The 23959-nt window shown below is 34.7% G+C and overlaps 3 protein-coding genes and 1 long non-coding RNA gene across 6 annotated transcripts; 1 reads left to right on the top strand and 3 right to left on the bottom strand.

Moving 5' to 3' along the window:
* Window positions 1–207: 207 nt before the first annotated feature.
* LOC18047125 (disease resistance-like protein DSC1) lies at window positions 208–5110 on the bottom strand. 2 transcript variants are annotated; one of them, XR_002906777.1, is made up of 6 exons: window positions 4519–5110; window positions 3261–4350; window positions 2801–3112; window positions 1439–2686; window positions 583–1372; window positions 208–452 (listed from the first exon to the last, which is right to left on the bottom strand). XR_002906777.1 is itself a non-coding variant. In XM_006442150.2 (5 exons), the coding sequence occupies exons 1-5, from the start codon at window positions 4998–5000 to the stop codon at window positions 848–850; spliced, it is 3657 nt and encodes a 1218-aa protein (XP_006442213.2). In that variant the 5' UTR covers window positions 5001–5110; the 3' UTR covers window positions 481–847. The 2 variants fall into 2 exon arrangements, 1 of the variants encoding a protein (XP_006442213.2); XM_006442150.2 differs by lacking the exon at window positions 208–452 and having other exon boundaries at window positions 481–1372.
* A 3625-nt stretch (window positions 5111–8735) lies between these two features.
* LOC112100112 lies at window positions 8736–11520 on the bottom strand. Its single transcript, XR_002906421.1, has 3 exons — window positions 10744–11520; window positions 10067–10671; window positions 8736–9358 (listed from the first exon to the last, which is right to left on the bottom strand). It is a non-coding gene; the product is annotated as an uncharacterized LOC112100112 (long non-coding RNA).
* Window positions 11521–12833: 1313 nt separating this feature from the next.
* Window positions 12834–14749, bottom strand: LOC112100111 (TMV resistance protein N). 2 transcript variants are annotated; one of them, XR_002906420.1, is made up of 3 exons: window positions 14554–14749; window positions 14308–14452; window positions 12834–14120 (listed from the first exon to the last, which is right to left on the bottom strand). XR_002906420.1 is itself a non-coding variant. In XM_024188252.1 (2 exons), exons 1-2 carry the CDS (start codon window positions 14490–14492, stop codon window positions 13790–13792), a joined length of 516 nt encoding a protein of 171 aa, XP_024044020.1. In that variant the 5' UTR covers window positions 14493–14749; the 3' UTR covers window positions 12834–13789. The 2 variants fall into 2 exon arrangements, 1 of the variants encoding a protein (XP_024044020.1); XM_024188252.1 differs by having other exon boundaries at window positions 14308–14749.
* A 2349-nt stretch (window positions 14750–17098) lies between these two features.
* Window positions 17099–18797, top strand: LOC18047124 (zinc finger MYM-type protein 1). Its single transcript, XM_024187309.1, has 3 exons — window positions 17099–17516; window positions 17647–18035; window positions 18192–18797. The coding sequence occupies exons 1-3, from the start codon at window positions 17099–17101 to the stop codon at window positions 18795–18797; spliced, it is 1413 nt and encodes a 470-aa protein (XP_024043077.1).
* Window positions 18798–23959: the final 5162 nt, after the last annotated feature.

Below are 23959 nucleotides of genomic sequence, written 5' to 3'. Positions count from 1 at the left end.
AAAGCACACACCCATAAAGAAAGAGGCTCCGCATTCAGATTAAAGTTGATGGAGCATAACGTTTAAATGGTAAAACTGGAAGTTAAAAGTACATTTAGAAACTTTATCATAACAAATAATAATCAGGATGTGCTTTTCACATGATTTTTCCCACCACTTCCAACTTCGAATCAACTTATACGATCTCATAAGTTGCCTTCATGGACATTGGACCCCGCTTTTGGCTCTTAGCGGCCTTTTATTACAAGTGATGCTCTGTTTCCTCATGACTTTTAGGAGGCATGTGCTGTGTTCTTCATGGCTTAAAATGCTCTCACTACTGCCACAAAACAAGTTGCCGAGTTGTTGCCCAGACTGCTGTGAACAATTCTCTCTCAACTCACATAGTCACATATGATGTCTGTTCCATATTTTCCCTTGTCCTTGCTCATGATTGTTCCATACTGTTTAATCTGGATTTACATGGTGAATGACAAAAGATCAGAGATGGCTTTATTTCTATCTGGAAATTGTTCAAGGTTACCCTCAAATTACAAAGAATCTAAATCAACAAAGAACTCCTAGAATGGCAAAGTAACTCACCAGCTTACAGGAAGATAGAACAGTACTTAATTTGCAGAGCTGTCCAAAATAAAAAATTAATTACTGCATTTTTAGACCAATGAACATAAGAAAAAACCTTCAATGGATTGCTTGCATCAAGAATCTGCCTTGGTTTTTGGCTCTTCAAACTTATCTATAGCTTCCCCAAAGCTTGCCTGCGCCACTAACAGCTCTCATTCTCATACTTCTAGTCTTCCAGAAGTTTCACTGGTCTGGCCTAATTTTAATCGTGCAAATCATAACTTCATTTCCTGATTTCATCACATTCTTCTTCACTTGGTGGCAGCATATTTATGGTAAAAGTGTTGAGTTTGGTCTGATTTGGATGAGCATATACTGGACATACTCCACAAGATTTCACCTTGTGACCATTTTCATTATTTGTGAAGAGATTATAAGTAAAGAAGTGAAATGAGACGGATATACCATCAGGTAGCCCAAAATTGATACAAGGACGAAATCCAATATAGATATGATCTGAGCAAGTGGACACTTGATTGCCCAAATACCAAAAGTCATCATGTTTGGTTTCAGACAAAGCCGTTATTTCAAAACAGTAGCTACATCCAACATTGAAATGTCCACCACCATTAGGGAAATCATCCTCATATTCAATCACAGCACAAACAGAAAATCCGATTAAGTTTGTGCTACAGCAATGTTGAGACAGTTGAATAGTTATTGAAGATCCTGAACCCTGGTTGCTGAACCAGTCAGGAATTCCACTTCCAGGTAAAAAAATGCTGATCCCATGTGGTTTCTTAAATTCCTATAACATAAAAACCATGATTTCAGATTTTAAAAAGGAGAGGAAAAGAGAAAAATAGTTGCATACCTTTTCAGAGAATAGTCTCAATGATGCAATTGCCATATGCAGAATTATTAGTCGTAAATCTGCCAAAATGTTGTTGCCTTTTTCATTCAGTTTCAGGCAATCAGTAAACGTTAGCTCCATACATGGATCTGCTAAAATCTTGAATTGTGTACTTCCTAGGGAGTGTTTGGATTTCATTTCAAGTACGGATATAGGTAGTTCTTCTAGACATGATGGAAGCTCTGGCAAAGATTGGAGCTGCTTGCAATTACTTGCATCTAACAATTTCACACGTAAAGGAAGCTCTGGCAATGACTGAAGCATACTGCAATTGCTCAAGTAAAGTTCTCTCAGCCGTGAAAGTTGCTTAATACTTGCTGGTAAACTATCAAAGTCATTCCCACTGATATCTAAGATTTCCAACGAGGATGCACGGCCAATGTCTTGAGGGATTTCCATGACATCACAGTCACTTAAATCTAGCTTCGTTAAAGAAGATAAACCTGATAATATTGGAGGCAAAACCAAACCTCTACATCCATGAAATGAAAGCTCTATAACTCCATCTAAATATGCAATAGAGGATGGTAGTTTACTAATGGCCGATCTCTTAGCAAAGAGTCTCTTCAAAGATTTTAAATTTCCCAAGTTTTCCGGCAATTTACTAAGTTCAGAGCAATCCTCCAAGATCAACTCTCTAAGCCCTTCTAATTGTTCAACTGAAGATGGCAGCTCTTTGACAGCAGTTGATTCCAAGTCAATATATTCTAAACATTCCATTTTCTCTAAGATTTCCGGAAAAATCTCAAAGTTTGAGCAATTATAAAGACAGAGCAAATGAAGAGATTTCAATTTACAAATGCTAGATGGAAGACTCTTTAGCCTTCTGCAATATGCCAAGTCTAACTCTTCAAGCTTAGTTAGGCACTCTATTGATGATGGAATTTCTTCTATTGCTGTTCCTTTTAAATCTAACTCTATTACATTCCCCGAAATCTCAGGAAACTCCGTGAGATTAATGCAGTAGGAGAAATCAATCTCTATAAGAGATCTGAAATGAATGTTTTGTGGAAAGCACCTCAAACTTTCACAGTGACTGAGGCACAACATAACAAGGTTGTTGAAATGCTGGATGTAAGAAGGAATGTAAGGTAAGTTTGTGCAATTCCAAAGATTTATTCTCTCAAGATTGGGAGTCTCAGATGGGTGTGGGATCGTTGTGAGATACTGAGAGTATTGTAGGTCAATAAATTTTAACTTGAAAGCTTCCTGTAAAAAGAAATAAATAATTACCATAATAAATTAGAATCATAATGAGTTTCACAGTTAATATTCAACAAAGCAATAATAAAACCTATTCATTAGGTGTTATACATGTGATACCTTTTTCCCTTCCCAGATTTGCTCAACTTTACTGTGAGGTAAGTTAAGTTCAATAAGGTTCTCAGGACTGAAATCGAATGGTAATGCTTTCAAAGGATAACCATACCAGTGGAAATATCTCAATTCATCAGGAAGATATTGTAGGCCTTGTTGAAGATGGACTTTAGTGCACATATCTGAACCAGTGATTTGCCCAGGCACATAGAATTTAAGCAATCTAAGATTAGGCATTTTCACAAAGGCTCTTGAAGTAAGATGCAAGTCTTCTATTTGTGACACATCTAGGAACATGCCTTCAATTGACTCAGTCCCCTTATAAGCAAAAAGAAAGAATGAGACAACAAAAAATGTACAAAAGTTCATAAGATTTGTAAAGAGCTCATTCTAATCAGTTATCCATTTACCTTTTATTCAAAATCTGTAGAAAGGAAAACAAAATCAAATAGATAGATTCCTTTACCTTATTTTTCTTCAGTACTTGATAGACATCCTCATAATACCACAACCTGCTACGTTTGCCTGGCTCTTTTACAGACTGTTGGCGAACTATCTCCCGACCAAATTCTTGCAATAAATCATGTATTTGAAGCTTATTGTTACATGATAATGTTATGAGTGACTTATCAACAAGGACATTCAGTCCATAATGCACAGATTCAGGATCATCTTGAATCCTTGTCATAAAATCTTTATCATCTCCTTTAAAGAAACAAGCTATGTCTAAAAAAATACTTTTCTCTTCTTGCTTTAGCTCGTTGTAACTAATTTTCAACATGTCATATATATCAGGGTCAGAAATCCGTGTTAGGTTTTTTAATGCATTTTCCCACTGCAGTTTGCACTTCTGTTGAAGGAAAGAACCCAACACTTTAAGAGCTAGCGGATTGCCATTGGCATAGAACACTATTCTCTCTGAAAGCACCAAAAAATCTTTAGGACAAATGTTTTGTCTAAAAGCATAATTTGAAAAGAGCTCAAGTGCTTCATTTTGATTCAATCCCTCAACCTCATATATTTTATCCACTCTGCATTTATCAAAAACTTGTCTATCTCTACTAGTCACAACGACTCTACTTCCAAGACCAAATCGATCAAGTCCACCAGCTAAATAATCTAATTGTTCGGGTTTATTTACATCATCGAGAACCACAAAAACCTTCATTTGCTGGAGCCTTTCCTTAATGTATTTAGGAACACTAGGCGTTCTTATTTTTAGAGTTTCCTCCAATATTTCGGAATAAAGTCGCTCTCGTAGATAAACTAATCCAACCCCTTCTGATTCTTCTCTAACGTTTGCCATGAAGCACCTACCTTCAAAGTCACTGGAAATCTGGTTGAAAATAGCTCCAGCAATGGTGGTTTTACCTATACCGCCCATGCCCCAAATTCCGATAATTTGAAAACCCGGCAATCCGATACATAGCAATGATTTAATTTGTTCAATTCTTGAATTTATTCCAACTAAGCCTTCAAAATCACTTGAGAAAGATTTATCTTTTAACTTCTTCAAAATATCTTCAATAATTTCATCTACAAGTTTCGCCTCTGGCCTAGTATAGGTGTTAAAACGAACAAGAGTGAGTGAAAATGGTATGGACGAAATTAGAATTAGAAAAAATGAAACATATGTTTTCCCAATTTTGATAGAAGACAGAAAGGGTGAATGTTTTCCTCTTTTTATCTAATAATCTCTGAAGCATGAATTAGTTAAGAAATACCTGATATTCATGGAGTCCCATCCAGATAGATTTGATGCTTCTGTCAACGCAACCCTCCATTTCTGAACCTTTTCCGGTATCTCCTTGAATTGTTTTTCATGCTTAACAAATGCATCACCAAAACTTCCAGTTTGCTTCCGCACATCCGAGGGATCTACATGGTAGAAAACTGGTACTACCATTTGAGCATTTTTATTCTTGCATTCAAGAATCTTGACAAGTTCATCCAGGCACCATTTTGAAGAAGCATAGTTTTCTGAAAAGATGATTACCGAAATCTTTGATCTTTCAATTGCATCCAAAAGGGCGGGTGAAATCTCGTCTCCTCTGTCAAGTTGTTCATCAATGAATGTTTTTATTTTTTTCCGACACAAAGCGGCAACAAGATGGCTAGTAAAGTTATCACGGGTATCCTCCCCTCTGAAACTGACGAAAACATCATACTTGCATTGAGCAGCAAGGCAAGATGAAGATGCAGCCATAAATGAGATCTTCAAAACTTTGTTACCGAAGCAGCAGAGGTTCTTGAGAGTAGATAATTGAATTTCTGCCTCCTTTCCTTCGTGTTTCCTCTACTAAGGTATAAAAATAAATAAATAAAATAATTCAAAAGCATAAATCTCAAGAAGCTCTGACTTTACGCCAACGACCATCTAGAAGTTGAATAACAAAATACGTGCTTGCACGACTTTGAGCAACAATTATGAAAACACTAAAGTATCCCCTTTTTTCTTCTAACATTGATGTGAAGATTTTCTCATGATTTCTCATATTTCTTTGAGTCATTTTCTCGAACACTTAGATCATACAATCTTTAGAACAACTACTACCTCTGGTCAGCTGCTAAAAGTGACACATCAAATAAAATTAATTGAAAACCTAAAAACCACGGCAGCTCTAATTTTATATCTCCAGCATGGATCCATTATGCTTAATCCTCCAAACTTATCCATCTTTGCCAATTGCCAGTAAAAGCATTTAATGAGCTAAGTTCCATTGTCGATTTTAAAATTAAACAAAGTACCCACTGCTCATATTAAGATCATCTTTGCCAATTGCCAGTAAAAAAACAGACCCATGCAGAAATCTTTCAGTAATCAGCAACATATTTTACAATCTTTAGCGAAGCATTAATGAGTTAGGTTCCATTGTAGATTAAAATAAAAAAAAAAAAAGTATCCAATTGCGCAAAATGATATTAAGATCCCGCACTCTAACTAAAGCACGGAATCTCTTAATAAAACCTAGCTCAACATTTAATTATACAATTGTAACTTAAAATGCACCATGCAAAATTATTATAACAGATGTATAAACGCCATGTCTCTCCATATTAGAAAAAAAAATGGACCGGATTGAACTGCTTGAAATAACATTGGATTTGTGTGTGTATTTATGATCCTTTTTAGTGCATGTCTTTATTGTTTTCTCACGAGGACATATTTTTAAATCGTGGGATTTACAGAATAATTTGATAAGTCCCTCTTTTAGAATTTATTAAAAAATAATTTTTTTAAATCATAAAGTTTAAAAGTGAGTCCCATTAAAAAAAATTAAGAATGTCCGCACTTAAAAATAATTATATATTTAGTGAAAAAAATTATATATTTGACTTAAGCAATCAACTGATTAAAAAATAAATTAAATTCAATGAAATGAAATATTTGCATAGTAATTTAAATTTTAATATAGGGTACATATTTAACTATAATTTATTAGATAAAATTGATAAAATACATAGTTAATGTTTGCAAGTGTGTCAGTTAATAGCATCCACAGTATATATAAAAATTGCTATTTTGGTGAGAAAACAATGTTGTTATTTCTTAATTAAAATTTCACTACAATGTTTGTTGTGATTTTGGACTCGATGAATAACAAATAATTGATAATTTAATCAAGCACTCACAAGATAACTTCAAATAAAAAATAAAAAATACATTCAACAAGAACAAAACAAAACAGAGGATTTAGTTAGTTGAGCGCGGTGTGTACATTCAGAGGAGCAACAGATAAGAAATAGATTAATCTGAGTCTGGAAACAGTGACTGTTTAGTCTCCAGAATACAGGGAATCTTAAAAAAAAAACTCTTTAAAATGACCAAGAAAACCTGATGGAAATCACAATTGTTCCCCCTCTAGTCAACAGCACTTTGCTGAGACTGAGCTGCCAAAATAACAGCTTGATTCTTGCATTTTCGCACTAAAGAACATGAGACTTGCTTGTGCAATGAGTCTTGCCCAGTTTTCTGTTCTTCAAACTTTTCAAAAGCCTCCAATGCTCATATTCTGCATTATGCTTAATCCTCCAAACTAACCCATCTTCGCCAATTGCCAGTTAAAAAACAGACCCATGCAGAAATCTTTCGGTGATCAGCAACAAATTATGCAATCTTTAGTAAAGCATTTAGTGAGTTAGGCTCCATCGTAGATTTTAAAACTAAAAAAAGAATCCAATTACTCATAATGATATTAGATCCTGCACTCTAATTAGATCTTGCACTTCAGCTAAAGCACCGAATCCTCAATGAAACCTAACTCGGCATTTAATAATACAATTTTAAGTTAAAATGCACCTTGAAAATTTATTATAACAGATATATAAATGCCATGTCTCTCCATATTAGAAAAAACTGGACCGGATTGAACTGCACAAAATAATATTGGATGAAATAGACTAGATTATATATATACTTTTTTGGAAGAAATTGTATATTTAACTTAACCATTTAACTTAACTTAAATTGTATATATACTTTGTATATTTAACTGATTAGAAAATAAATTAAATTACATTCAATGAAATATCCACCACCATTAAGGAAATCATCCTCATATTCAATCACAGCACAAACAGCAAATCCGATTAGGTTTGTGCTGCAGCAATGTTGAAACAACTGCATAGTTATTGAAGATCCTGAACCATGACTGCTGAACCAATCAGGAATTCGACTACCAGGTAAACAAATGTTGATTCCATGTAGTTTCCTAAATTCCCGTAACATAAAAACCATGATTTCAGATTTTGACAAGAAGAAGAAAAGAGAAAAATAATTGCGTACCTTTTCATAGAATTATCTCAGTGATGCAATTGCCATATGCAGAGTTATTAGTCGTAAATCTGCCAAAATATTGCTGAATTTTTCATTCGGCTTCAGGCAATCAGTAAATATTGGCTCCATACGTGGATCTGCTAAAATCTGGAAGGGTGCACTTCCAAGAGAGTGTTTGGATATCGTTTCAAGTATGGATATAGGTAGTTCTTCTGGACATGATGGAAGCTCTGGCAATGATTGGAGCCGCTCACAATGACTTTGTATCTAACAATTGCACACATAAAGGAAGCTCTGGCAATGAATGAAACATTCTGCAATTGCTCAAGTAAAGTTCTCTCAGCCGTGAAATTTGCTTAATACTTGCAGGGAAACTACCAAAGTCATTCCCAGTTACACGCCCAATATCTTCAGGGATTTCCATGACATCACAGTTACTTAAGTGAGATCCATACTTGAAGCGAAGATAAACCTGACATTATTGGAGGCAATACCAAACCTCTGCATCCACAAAATGAAAGCTTTATAACTTCATTTAAATATGCAATAGACGATGGTGGTTTACTAATGGCCAATCTCTTAGCAAAGAGACACTTCAAAGATTTTAAGTTTCCCAATTTCTCAGAGATAGTGTCGGTGATACAACTGCCATATGCTGAATTCTAAGTTGTGAATCAGCCAGAATATTCATCTTGTTTGCCAATGACAGATATGGAAACTATTTAATTCAAATAAAATTGGAGGAGCTAATGAGAGTGAATGGACATGACCTTTATCAGAACTTGTGATGAAATCGCAGCAGCGTCTCACTGCTCTTCGGATTAGCAATCATGAAATAATTTCTAGAGTGTAATTACAGCAATGATAAAGAACACATACAAACTCTGAGTCATTATTCAATAATTTTCCTGGGACCTTGTCCTTGTTCAGGTAAGTATTTATATGCTTACTGTTTCAATCTTGGAGCATCTTTCCTTGTTTATGCATTTGAAAATTCTCTTAGCTAATGCATTCTCGAACCAAACACAGGTATAAACTATAGCATATACACACAAATCTCAACTGCATTATAAGGTCGAGTTTTCTTTTTCACATGAATTGGAGTTAAAAGGTTTGAATTTCTGATTGCATTCTGATAAATCTTGAATATCTCAATTTGTCCAGACTTTTGGTTTTCTATTTCTACTGACTAGTATACTAGATTCATTGGATGCATTGAATCAAGAACTAACAAGACAACTGGAAATCAGAATCAAAGACATACAGCAAAAACAAAACAGAGGATTTACTTGGTTCAATACGAACTGACATTCGCAGGGGCAGCATATCAGAGACGGCCTTATTTCAACCTGGAAAGCATCATGATCTTCACTCAAGATTACTGTGTGAAGATCATGATGCTCCCTCAAGGAATTTGAATCTAGAAAGAACTCTCAAAATGGCCAAGAAAATCTGGATGAGAATTACTGTGTTGCCCCCTCTAACCGCCAGCTTAATTATACAAAGTTAAAACAGGATTTTGCTGAGCTGCCAAAATGACATGTTCACAAACCAAGGAACAGAAGAAAAAGCCTTCAATAGATTGCTTGCCGCAAAAAAATCTGTCTCGATTTTCTGCTCTTCAAACTTATGTGAAGCTATTGAAGCTCATCTGTGCCGTTAACGGCTCTCATAGTGTATAAATACACACCCAACATGCTGACAAGCCACCGAAAACTACCAGATTCTAGGCCTTAGGAGCGAGCAATAACAGAATGCCTCGGTGGTTATACATTTGAAGCTGGGCACTGACCAAGAAAATGTATTCAAATTAGTGTATTTTCTAAATGTTTGTAGTTTGACACCATTAGTTAATTAAGGACAGTAAATAAAAAGATAATGCACAAACATCAAAACCTAAAATTAGTTATAATGCCGGGACCTTGAAGTATAAATTGCAAAAGAACATCATTAATATGCTTGTGCTGAAAATTGCATTAACCAAACAGAACATTACACCTCGATGCTTATATATGAAGTAAAAGGGTGTCTAGCCCGAAGGATTATTTTTTGCCTACTCTTACTAAGGAAAACAACAATGGAGGATTAAAACATGAGATTCAAAAGAAAAATCCGAATTAATTAAAACCACAACTTATTACAATCAGTTTTAGCCAAAAAAAAAAAAAATTCTTTAATGTAAATAAATAAATCCAAAATAAGAAAGCAAATTAATAATGAAATATACATTAAATGAACAGGAGGTACATTAAAGCAAGGGCTTGAAATGATGAAAATCTTAAATTTTCAAACAATGTAATTCACTAAATAACATCAAAACTTCATTTCTGTTATCAAAATTTGTGTGAATGAATGGAAGAAATACGAATTTGTACAGCACAATTTTTGAAAAGTGTAAGATTTTTTCTGTTTTTTTTCCCTTGAGAGAGAGAGGTTATTACGAATAATAATAAACAGGATAAAGAAATATAAATCAATTGGAGCATTGGACTTACTGAACAAAAAGGAATATAAATGAACAAGTGACTCTGTTGATTTGGTCTCTGCAAATTCTCTAGGGACCCGGTTCCGATTCCTCTTGATGAGAACTCGCTTCAAATTCCACTTCATCAGAAGTTCCACTTGTGCTTGTCTTATCATCCAATTTCCAAATTTGGGTAGCAAAGTTGAGAGTAAGGTTGTTGGGTTTGGTCTTGTCGGGATTTGCATACACTGGACACAACCCACAACATAATACCACATTGGACTTTGAGAGGAACTCAAATGAGACGGTTGTATGGTGGTTATCATCAGGAAACCTAACATTCCCACATGGACTAAATCCAAGCATGACATGATCTGTTTTAGTTATCTGAAAACTATCCCAAACACAAGAGCGACGAACATGATTTCTTTCAGAGAGAGTGCTAATTTCAAAGGTGTATTGACAGTGGACATCAAACAAGTAACGTGAACTTTTAGATCCAAGAACAGCACAAAGAGCAAATCCCATCAAGTTTTGACGAAAATGCTGAGGCAGTTGAAGAGTTATTTCGGATCCTGAACTTTGATTGCTGGACCACTCCGCAATTTTGCTCCAGGGTAAGAGTAAACAGCATTCCTGTAAAATCAAATTCATGATTTCAGATGTGATGAAGAGGGATAGACTGAGAAAAGAGAGAGAATTGCATACCATTTCCAATTCAGTAAAACCGTCTCAATGATGCAATTGCCATATGCTTAATCCTTAGTTGTGAATCTGCCAAATTCTTGTTGTTTGCTTCATCTAGTTTCAAGCAATTAGTAAACCGGAAATCAATGGACGATCTCTGTCGTGTCCATAATTTATCTTCATTTTCATGGGAGAATTTGGATAGCTTTTTGAGTAAGGAAGCATCTAGATCTTCCACAGATGACGTAATATCTGGCAAAGATTTTAGCCGCTTGCAATTACTTGCATCTAATCTTCTTCAGATGTAATGGGAGCTCTGGTATTGACTGAAGCATATTGCAATTCCTCAAGTAAAGATATCTCAACTGTGAAAATTGCTTGATACTTGCAGGTAAACTCTCAAGGTTATTTTCACATAGATCTAATGTTTCCAATGAGTATATACAGCCAATCTCTTGTGGAATAGCTATTGAAACACATCACTTAAATTTAGCAATCCCAAAGGAGATAAAAATGATAATAACAATGCAGGCAATGACACCAAACCTATGCATCCTTTGAACCAAAGTTTTTTAAATTTGTTTGAATCTGCAACAGCGGATAGTAGTTGACTAATGGCTGATCCATGTGAACCAATGTACTCAAAAGATTTTAAATTGCCATTGATATTTGGCAAATTATCTAGTTCAGAACAACTCCCTAAGTCCAGCACTTCAAGCTCTCCTAGATTTTCAAATGAAGACGGCAGCTACTCTGTAATTGTAGTCCTGCTTAAATTGATTTGATTTAATGTTTCATTTTCTCCATGCTTTCTGGGAAACTCTCAAGGTTTAAGCACTCATAAAGAGAAATGCCCAATCAGAGATTTCAATTTACAAAAATTCTAGTTGAAACCCTCTTCAGCCTTGAACAACTATCCAAACTGAACACTTGAAGATTAGTTAGGCACTCTAATGATGAGGAAACTTCTTCTATTGCAGTTTCGTGTAAGTCCAGATCTGTTATATTCCCAGAAATCTGTGGAAACTCTGTGAAATTAACGCAAGATGAGAAATCCATAGCTATAGGAGAAACAAAATGAAGGTTGCTTGGGAAGGACCTAAGACTTTTGCAGCCCCTGAAACACAACCTACTAAGATGGTTGAAATTCTGGATGGATGAGGAAATGTAAGAATATCCTGTACAATTCAAAATATTTGTTCTCTCAAGATTTGGGGCTTCTGATAGGTCTGGCATCCTAAGGAGATATTGGGAATGGTGGAGATCAATAGATTTTAACACGAAAGCTTTCTATAACAAAAAATAAACAAAGACCATTAAACTAGTATCAATGAATTACATAATTAATTATGTGTTGTATTAAGAAAGAAAAATTTAATGTTCTAGTATTAGTACACCTGCCTTTTTTTCTTCCCAAATTTGCTCAACTTTACTGTAAGGCAAACTGAGCTCAATAAGATTCTCTGGTTCAAAATCAAAAGGCAGTGTTTTCAAAGGATATTCGTGTCAATGGAGATATCTCAATTCTTCAGGAAGATATTCTAGACCTTGATCAAGATTCAAGATGCACTTTAGAGCTCATAATTGGAACATCATTATGCTTGGGCATATAGAATTTAAGCAATCTAAGATTGGACATATTTGCAAAGGTTTGAGGACTTAGATGTATATTGTTTATTTTTGACAAATCAAGGAGTATGCCTTCAATTTTATTGGTACCCTTCCAAACAACAGTAAAGAATGAGCAAGCAAATAAAATCTACAAAAACTTTTGAAAAATTGATTAAAAGCTTCCTAATTGAAAATAAAATGTGAATTTGTTGATTTTTTTTTTAATTTATTCAACATTTGAACTCACTAGTGATCAGCCTCTTCCTTTCTCCTTGATTTATAGGCTTTTTCATTTCTCTTTTATCTAAAAGTTCAGAAGATAAACGTTTAAAAAATTCATAAACCGAAGTACACGAGATGCTCTATTTAATCTACTTTTTGGTGATTGCAAATGATGCTCTCATTTAAAAGTGTCTCTAGGAGTCAAAAATGTTTAATTGCCTAAATAGCTAGCCTAGGCTTTTTAGTTTGAAAGATATGTTTTTCTATTACTAAGAATCTGAGATGCTCCCGGGTTTTAAAAGAAATGATATTATACTGAATCACTACAAAAATTAAATGAGAAAATGTTTTGGTTGTTTCGTCCAAAAAAGTAACATTGACTGAGGATGTCTTTGGTAATAACAAATTTACTGAAAACATGTGTATGAGAGGAATTTGATTGTGCATATATTGTTAACATATAAAAGTCAAATAGATAGATTCTCACCTTATTTTTCTTTAATACATGATAGACGTCCTTGTGATCCCACAACCTATTACATTTGCTGATAGAGTTTTGGCGAACAATGGTCTGTACCCATTTCTTGCAATAAATCATGCATTTGCAGCTCATTATAGAATATTGTAATGAGTGACTTATCAACAAGAGCGTCTTGTGATGTAGGATCATCTTGTATCCTTCTCACAAAGTCTATATCTTCTCTATATCTTCTCCTTTGAAGAAACAGGCAATGTCAAGAAATGTTTTCTTCTCTTCCAAATTTAGCTCATCATAACTGATTTTCAACACATTATAAATGTTAGGTACAGAAATCAGTTTCAAGTTTTGCAATTTAACCTTCCTTTGTTGTTTGCTCTTTTGATAAAGAGAAGAACCCAAAACTTCAAGAGCTAATGGATTGCCATCGGCAGAATGCACCACCTCCTCTGAGAGCTACGAAAGATCATGAGAGCAATTCTTTTCTCTAAAGGCTTTTCTACAAAAGAGGTCGAGGGCTTTATTGTGTTTCAATACCTTGACCCCATAAATGTTATTCGCTCCACACGTATCAAGTACTCCTTTATCTCTCGACCTTATAATGATTCTACTTCCACCACTAAATTGTAACCCTGTAGCTAAGCATTTTAGTTCTGTGAATTCATCATGAACATCATCAAGAACAATCAACACTTTCATGAGTTGGAGCCTCTTTTTGATTCTTTGAGGGATGATATCAGTTCCTATTTTCAGATTTTATCCTAACACTTCAGAAATAACCTCATCTCGATCATGTATTACTCCCTTCTTGTTTGATTCTTCTCTTACGTTTCTCATGAAGCACTTGCCTTGAAAGTCTCTGGAAATTTGGTGGAAAACAGCACTAGCAATTGTTGTTTTACCAATACCGCCCATGCCCCAAATTCCTACAATTTGAACATCATGCAATCCAAGAGATAGTAATGATTTAATTTTCCCAACTCGTGAATTTAATCCAACAAAGTCATCTAAATCAGCTGAGTCTGACACATCTTCCAATTTCTTGGAAATATCTGCAATAATCTTTTCAACAAGTTTGGCCTCATTCCTACCAAGTTTTGTTAAGATGTGAAAAACCGATGAGTCAAAAGTCAAAACTAACCAAGCTAGGTTATAAAGCAAAAGTGTGCTTTCATTGACAAAAACAGAGGCCGTAAATTTGTTGATTTAAAAAAAAAAAAAAAAAGAGTTCTAATACTATTGGATACAAGGAAGGAAGAGTCAGGAAGAGTTACCTAGATTCAGTGGAATCATACCCAGATAAATTTGATCCTTCAGTCAATGCATCCCTCCATTTCTGAACCTTATCTGGAAAGTTGTTTTCGTGGTGAACAAAAGCTTCTCCAGAACTCCTCCTCTGTTTTCTCACATCAGATGGATCTACTTGATAGAAAACCGGTATAACAATTTTGCCATTCATTTTCTTGCAATCAAGAATATTGACAAGTTCATTGAGGCACCATTTGGAAGAGGATAATTACCGAAATATCTGATGTTTCGACTGCAATAAAAAGGGCAGGCGAAATCTCATCACATTTGTTAAGTTCTTCACCATCAATGAAGAATTGTTTTTTTTCCAATGTAAAGCTGCAGCTAGATGGCTAGTAAAACCATTACAAGTATCTTCCCCTCGGAAACTGAGGAAGACCTCGTATTTGCTATGAGCAGTAAGGCTAGAAGAAGAAGAAGATGGAAAACACATTAAAATTTTTAAAAGAAACAGAGATTCTTAAGAGAAGGTGTAACAATAAAATATTTCAGGCATAAACCGTAATCTATATTCTTCCTTCTCTTCAAAATTGAAATTAACATGATTAATATTCAACCTTTGAAATAGACTGACTTCTGCCCGTTAATTGTTCTTTGACTTTTTTGGACTTCTTCCTATCAGATATTTCTACATTTTCCTGAAGCGAAACTCAAGTCTAGTACGTTAAAGTCCGACGAGACAACCCCGATAATTGAGGAAACCACATAGTCCGATTAAGAAACAACTAGTTTTACCACTGAGTCAATTTATCGAGCACTTAGATGGCAGTCTTTAGAAACAATATCAACCAAAACCCAATCATATTAATTAAATTTCAGAATCAACAAACCCATTTTTCTCATAAAACTAGATGCATCTACAATTGAAGAAAGAGAGACACTGCCTTATAAAACAAAAACTGCAAAGGATGAAAACACGACGAAGGCCGGTTTCATCGCTTGTTCTGAATTTTACCGCCACTTCCAATGACTGATTTACGAAGTTGTCTTCATGGGCTTCGACCTTTTTATTGGGCCTCGGTGGGTCATTTTTCAGGTTAATCATGATCACCTCCAAAGTGGCGGAGCTAGACTTAAGTCACTAGACTAATGAAGTTATGGGACAAATTAAGTTTGAGTGGTTCTTCTAAAAAAAAAAAAAAAAAAATTTGAGTGGGGACTATTAGGACCCTTTTGTGTCAAGAAGATGATAGTTTTTTTTTTTTCTGAAATTTAAATATGTTTGAATGTTACTGAAGACTAAATAAATCTAAATACAGATATCTGAATAGTATGTTTGTTTTTAATTTTTAATGTTCGAATGTAACTAGTAACTTGTTTATTTTTATAAACTTAATATATCTTAAATCTAATATTTTTACACTTATGACCTTGAAGTGTTATATATACTTGACCTTGAAGTGTTATATATACTTAAAAGTTTAAATAGGTATATATTGACAATGCTATCAAGTACAATTGTATTTATATATTGTAAATATTTCAAAGGTAAGCATTCGATTTATAATTTATGAAAAATTATTTTGATAAATTATTTTTTTACAATTTAACATTACATTTATACATTAAAAAATGTTATCTAATAATAAAGAATTTACCTAAAATTTAAATTGGATGTATGTTAAGTATTTATTCCAAGCCCACGGAGGACAAGGCAAAAAACATTTTGGGGACAAATTAAAAATTTTCCAAGTATTTGGACTTCTAAATCAGTAAGAACCCAAAATTGAAGGAGAAATCTTTAATTAATTCAAGCATTATAAAAATGTCTAAACAATTTTCTATTTAGCAGTTTCTTGCATCTCTAAATTAATTTTAGCTCGATTAAAGTTTGATGAGAGAAGTTCTAAAACGGATCCTATAGCATTAATTCTTTTCAGAAGCTTTGGTTAAATGACATCTCGAAGAGACTGGAGCCAGGGACGTACCCAACATAGGACCAGGTGGGGCACAGGCCCCAGCTGGCTTTTAAAATATTTTTTTGATGATTATCTTAAAAAAAATATTTTATTCATTATTTATAAAAATACCCTAGGTTAATTGTGAAATTTTGAAAGTGCCACATGTAATTTTAAAAAATTTTATGTTGCCCCTAACTTAAATGTCTAAATCTAAATAATTTGATCAGTTATTATAATTTTATAAAAATCAACAAAGACAAAAAGGAAAACCACCTTTATCAAATAAAATCTATTAAAAAATCAATTAAAGTAAGTGAAATCTCAACTTTACTCTTTCTTTCGTCTCTTCCATGAAATAAAGTGTGGTGGGTGGAATCCATAGCAGATTAGGCAATTTGCAGTGCTCAACAATTGTCACCAGTGCTGTGCTCATCAATTGTCACCAGTGCGTGAATTTCTTCTCACTTTCTTCATTTGCATTGCTTGATGTTTTAAAATTGTAAGTTTATTAATCCTAAGTTTTTATTATTTCATTGTTTTTTACATTTTAAAATTGCTAATTTTATTATATATTCATGTTTGATTTTTGTGTTGCCATATATGAATATTTTTGCCATTATTAAAAGATTTAAGAACAAATTAATTTATTAAGATTAGTACACTATACAATGAAATTTTAATGAAGACTCATAATATTTTGTCTGGTTCTGTAACTGTAATTTTCATGTATATTTTTTTATGAAGGAATTTTTCTTTGAATGATAAATATCATACTTATTTGATAAATATATTTCTTTGAACAATCATGGATAAATATTTAAGAAAGAATTCAGCAACTGCAACCTCATTAGGAAAAATGAGTGGCAATTCAAAAGAAAAAGTTAGTCTTAATTTGCATGATCTTCCAAGGGATCCTGGTTTACGAACATTAATTTCAAAGTTAGATCCTAATATTCAAGATGAAGTTTGGAGAGCTTATTTGCAAATGGGTCCTTTTCAACCTCAGAGCCATGATTTTCCTACTAGGTTGTTAGGAGAAAAATCACGACGATTTGTCCGGAGTTGGTTTGATAATTATCCTGATTGGTTAGAATATAGTATAGTAAAGGAGGCAACTTTTTGTCTTTATTGTTATGTTTTCAGAGAAGAAAATGGTAGTCAAGGGGCTGGTCCATGCTTTACTGGTGAAGGGTTTAGAAATTGGAAGAAAAAAGAAATGCTGAGACAACATGTTGGTGGTGTAAATAGTGCTCATAATATAGCTAGGCGTCGTTGTGAATCATTGATGAATCAAAAGGCACATGTTGCTACATTTTTCTTTAACCATTCTAAAAAAAATTAAAAGGGAGTACTAACTTTATTTAACTACTGTAATTGATTGCATTCGATTTCTTTTGAGACAAGGCCTTGCATTTCGTGGTAATAATGAATCTCAAAGCTCAGATAATAGAGGAAACTTTCTTGAGCTTTTACAATTTCTTGCTGATCACAATGAGGAAATTAAAGGTGTTATTTTCAACAATGCTCCAGCAAATCTCCAAATGACATCCCCTGATATTCAGAAACAAATTGTAAGTGTTTGTTCAGCTAAAACTTCTAGAGCTATCATTAAAGAAATTAGCGACTCTTTATTTTCTGTTATGATTGATGAATCTCGTGACATATCCACAAAAGAGCAAATGGCAATTGTGTTGCGTTATGTGGATAAAAGAGGACATATGGTTGAACGTTTTATTGGTATTGAACATGTTATTGATACTAAAGCTATCTCTCTCAAAGCATCACTCAACACAGTATTTGCTAGACATGGATTAAGCATGTCTAGTATGCGTGGGCAAGGATATGATGGTGCTAGTAACATGTAAGGGGGACTTAATGGTTTGAAAACACTCATTCTAAAATAGAATGAATCAGCTTATTACATTCATTGTTTTGCCCATCAATTACAGTTGGCCATTGTTTCTGTGGCAAAAAAGCACCAAGAAGTTAATGATCTGTTCAGTTTAGTTGCTAAAGTTATTAACATTGTTGCAGCCTCGTCTAAACGATATGAAATCCTTAAAGAGAAGCATGCTATTGCAGTTATTGAAGCACTTAAAACGGGCGAGCTTAAAAGCGGACAAGGCATGAATCAAGAGATTACTTTAAAGCGTTTTGGCTACACACGGTGGAGCTCACGTTACGGTACATTAATAAGCATTATTACCATGTTCTCATCCATAATTGATGTGCTTGAGATTATTGCAAATGATGCATCAAATTCTGAGCAAAGATTTGAAGCAAATTCAACCTTGAAGTTCATGCAAACATTTGATTTTGTGTTTACTTTATACTTGATGAAAAATATTCTTGGTTTTGCAAATGAATTGTCACAAGCATTACAAAGGAAAGATCAATATATTGTGAATTCCATGAAATTTGTTAGCATTTGCAAACTAGGTCTACAGAGGATGAGGGAACATGGATGGAATTCTTTGCTTAGTCAAGTTTCTTCATTTTGTGAGAAGCATTTTATTAGTGTTCCTGTCATGGAAAATATGTTTCTAACTCCTTGAAAATCAAGGTGTAGAGTGCAAGAGATCACAAATATGCATCATTATCGCATTGACCTATTTTGTGCTATTTTGGATATACAACTTCAAGAGTTAAACAGTCGTTTTAATGAGGTAAACACTGAATTACTTCTTTGCTTGGATTGTTTATGTCCAAAAGATTCATTTGCAGCTTTCAATAAAGAAAAGTTATTGCGTCTTGCTCAACTTTATCCAAAATATTTTTCTCAAGTTGATCTCATGGCACTAGATACTCAACTTGATGTTTACATAATGGATATGCAGTCTAGTGTTGAGTTTTCAGAATTAAATGGGATTGGTGATCTTGCACAGAAAATGGTTGAGACTAACAAGCACAAGGTGTTTTCATTGGTCTATTTATTAGTCACATTAGCATTACTTCTACCAGTTGCCACTGCCACTATTGAAAGAGTTTTTTCAACAATGAATTATGTGAAGAATCGACTACGAAGTCGAATGGGAGATGAATGGTTGATAACCTAGTTGTGTACATTGAAAAAGATGGATTTGATTGCATTGATAATGAAACTATTTTACAGCATTTTCAACACATGAAATCCTGTCAAGGAATTCTTGATTAGAACAATTGTAATAAGTTAGTTTATTATTAATTTATATTACACTTGTGACTCTATTTACTATTATCTAAATTTTCAAAATTTATTCTCAAATTGTATTATATTGTGATTTTTTGTGTTGTGATATAAATTCTTAAAATTATATTACATTTTTAATGTGCTCCAGATCAATTAAATTTCTGGCTACGTCCCTGATTGAAGCATTACTATTTCAGTTTCAATTCAAGTTTCGTATATCGTAAAGTAACTAAAACTATATATAAATAAAGATTTGTTGTGGCTCAGCTTAATGCTCAGCTTGATTTGTACCCGAAGAACAATGGGCAATGATGAAGGATATGTTTTTTTCGCTGCTTAGCCATACGCGCCCAAAATAACTGTCATAATAGAAATTTGACCAAGACTTGACTTAAGTGAATCACGTAACAGGCGCACTTAAACACAAGAAAAAATGCCACCGTTTTAGTTCGTCAATTTCATAGCAGTTTCAATCTTACAAAGAGTGATGAAAATTTTTGTTCAGCTGAGACTTTTGATGAATTTGCAACTGCATCTCACTGGTCTACGGATTAGATTATAATGTGATTACAGGAGGCAGCAGCCACCAGTCAAGTAAAATAAACAAAGGACAATAACTCAAATTTTAGTGACTCTTTTATGATTAATGTGTTGTGATCCAATAATAGCCTTCTATATAGAGAGTAGAGACAGCAAAAGCTATGGTTAATAGCCCTCAAATTTAATGATTTTTCATGTTCACTTTTTATCCAAGTCTTTTGATGCTGAAGCAGTAATGAAGTTTGTAAACTCGAGAAGATATATATATATCATAATCAGGTTCCGACAATTTATTAAAATGTGGGAACGTTATTACACTATGTGGTGTATGTTGTGCGCGGAATGCGAAATCAAGCGCACCAAATAATTACTTGTTGTGCACGGAATGCAGAATCAAGCGCACCAAATAATTACTGAAAAATAAAGGACACAAGAATTTACGTGGTTCGGTAATTAAACCTACATCCACGGAGGCAAGAAAGAATAATTGTTTATTTAACAATTAATAGAGTACAATATTTGAGTAACGAATCTCACTTCCCAGAAACCCAAATATACCCAGTACTCTCACACTCTGCAGGAAAGATAAATTCCCCAGACACACTTCTCTTACTTCTCTCAAAAGCTTAGAAACTTATAAGCTTAATAATTTTGGGATGATATCAAATGAATGAAATCCTTAGCTATTTATAGGAGAAATGAATTACTATACAAAGAATAAAATAATTGAAAATATAATAAATAATAATTATTATTTTCAAATCCATCCCCTTTTTCCATTCCTTCTTTTCGGCTTACAAATTCAATTTGATTTTGCTTCTCCAAAGTTTGCATGCTAACTGTTGCAAAGTTGGCTTTGGCTGGCGGCTGCTGACTTTTCAACAATTCTCCACCTCGGCGAAGATTTATTCAAATCTGAGCCGATTGACAATGATCCTCCAAACTTCATCCCTCACATGATCCTCAAAAGGATCCACATTGGCTGTATCTATTCGATTGCCTACGTCCCCAAAGGTTGGGATCAAGCCTGCCGTAATTCCAATTCCCGAAGGACATATCTTAAAACAATCGAAGGATTTGAATTAGTTTCAAGCAATGTTGAAACTTAACTCCAGAAACTACCTTCGTCAACATATCTGATGGATTATCTTTGGTATTGATCTTCTTCAACAACACTTCACCGCTCTCAATAATCTCCCTCACATAATGATATTTCACATCTATGTGCTTCGTCCGAATGTGATATGCTTGATTCTTTGCAAGGAATATCGCACTTTAATTATCACAGAAGACCGCAATGTTCTCCTGGATTACTCCCAAATCACCTAACAAGCCTTTCAACCAAATAACTTCCTTTACAGCTTCAGTTACTGCCATGTACTCTGCTTCCGTAGTGGACAGAGCAATTGTCGATTGTAGAATCGACCTCCAACTAACCGGACCTCCACCCAATGTGAATACGTAGCCCGTTGTTGATCTTCGCTTGTCAAGGTCTCCAATGAAATCAGAATCACAATACCCAACACATTATTAACCACAATCCTTCTTGAACAATAACCCAACATCAACTGTCCTATACATATATCAAAGAATCCACTTTACCACAAGCCATTGATTTTTACCCGGATTGTGCATGTATCTACTAACCATGCTCACTGCTTGACATATATCGGGCCTTGTGCATACCATAGCATACATAAGACTACCCACAGTACTAGCATATGGAACACGAGCCATGTAATCGCGCTCCTCTTGAGATTTAGGACATGAAGAAGAGCTTAATTTGAAATGAGGAGCTAGAGATGTACATACCGGTTTAGTTTTGTCATCCATATCGAATCGTTCTAGCACTCTCTTCAAATAAGACTTTTGAGTCAACCATACGCTCCCATTCTTCTTGTCTCTACGAATCTCCATCCCAAGTATTCTCTGTGCATCACCCAAGTCTTTCATCTCGAACTCAGAAGCCAGTTGCTTCTTTAATCTTTCGATCTCATCTCTATTCTTCGAAGCTATAAGCATATCGACGACATAGAGTAACAAATAAATGAAAACTCCATCTGGTATGGCTCGTGTTCCATATGCTAGTGTTGTGGGTAGTCTTATGTATGCTATGGTATGCACAAGGCCCGATATATGTCAAGCAGTGAGCATGGTTAGTAGATACATGCACAATCCGGGTAAAAATTAATGGCTTGCGGTAAAGTGGATTCTTCGATATCTGTATAGGACAGTTGATGTTGAGTTATTGTTCAAGAAGGATTGTGGTCAACAATGTGTTGGGTATTGTGATTCTGATTTCGCTGGAGACCTTGACAAGCGAAGATCAACAACGGGCTACGTATTCACATTGGGTGGAGGTCCGGTTAGCTGGAGGTTGATTCTACAATCGACAATTGCTCTGTCCACTAGGGAAGCAGAGTACGTGGCAGCAACTGAAGCTGTAAAAGAAGCTATCTGGTTGAAAGGCTTGTTAGGTGATTTGGGAGTAATCCAGGAGAACATTGCGGTCTTCTGTGATAATCAAAGTGCAATATTCCTTGCGAAGAATCAAACATATCACGCTTGGACGAAGCACATAGATGTAAAATATCATTATGTGAGGGAGATTATCGAGAGCGGTGAAGTGTTGTTGAAGAAGATCGATACCAAAAATAATCCATCAGATATGTTGAAGAAGGTAGTTTCTGGAGTTAAGTTTCAACATTGCTTGAAACTAATTCGAATCCTTCGATTGTTTTAAGATATGTCCTTCGGGAATTGGAATTACGGCAGGCTTGATCCCAACCTTTGGGGACGTAGGCAATCAGATAGATACAGCCAATGTGGATCCTTTTGAGGATCATGTGAGGGATGAAGTTTGGAGGATCATTGTCAATCGGCTCAGATTTGAATAAATCTTCGCCGAGGTGGAGAATTGTTGAAAAGTCAGCAGCCGCCAGCCAAAGCCAACTTTGCAACAGTTAGCATGCAAACTTTGGAGAAGCAAAATCAAATTGAATTTGTAAGCCGAAAAGAAAGAATGGAAAAAGGGGATGGATTAAGAAAGAATGGAAAAAGGGGATGGATTTGAAAATAATAATAATAATTTATTATATTTTCAATTATTTTATTCTTTGCATAGTAATTCATTTCTCCTATAAATAACTAAGTATTTCATTCATTTGAAATCATCCCAAAATTGTTAAGCTTATAAGTTTCTGAGCTTTTGAGAGAAGTGAGAGAAGTGTGTCTGGGGAATTTATCTTTCCTGCAGAGTGTGAGAGTACTAGGTATATTTGGGTTTCTGGGAAGTGAGATTCGTTACTCAAATATTGTACTCTATTAATTGTTAAATAAACAATTATTCTTTCTTGCCTCCGTGGATGTAGGTTTAATTACCGAACCACGTAAATTCTTGTGTCCTTTATTTTTCTGTAATTATTTAGTGCGCTTGATTTCGCATTCCGCGCACAATAAGTGGTATCAGAGCCGACGGTTCGTACTTGGGGGATTGGTACTGTTCACGTATACGGTACGATTCACGTATACGATACTGTTCACATACGGTACTGTTCACGAATACGGTGGAGACGGCCATTTGTACTTGGGAGACAGTCTATTGTAAGTAGTGTGTATTTTTGCATGTATAGAAAAGTTCTGTCAACAAAGGCGATAAGAGTGTAAGGATTCTGGTTTTTAATTGGGACTGAGTTCCCGTCCAGTTTCCTGGGAACTTTCCTAGTGCATTTATCGCGCGAAATTAACATCATAGAGACTGTTTTTCAAGTGGAAATAGTTCGTTGAAAAAATGGTAGAAGGTGAAACTTCCAGAATTAGTGAGAGATCTATCGAGACTATTTCAGGAGACACTTCAGGTGGGAGGCGAGATTTGTCAAATCACTATTCAGCACCTGTTATAGGAGACCAGAAGATCGATGTTGAAAAGTTTGATGGGAAAATCAACTTCGGCATGTGGAGGCGCGAAGTTATGGATGCTCTTATTCAAATCGATCTCGATGTTGTTCT

Source organism: Citrus clementina, unplaced genomic scaffold (genome assembly GCF_000493195.1).
Source record: "Citrus clementina cultivar Clemenules unplaced genomic scaffold, Citrus_clementina_v1.0 scaffold_3, whole genome shotgun sequence".
Lineage (NCBI taxonomy): Eukaryota > Viridiplantae > Streptophyta > Magnoliopsida > Sapindales > Rutaceae > Citrus > Citrus x clementina.
Note: the sequence above shows the minus strand (reverse complement) of the source record. Positions and strands in the feature narration are given on the sequence as shown.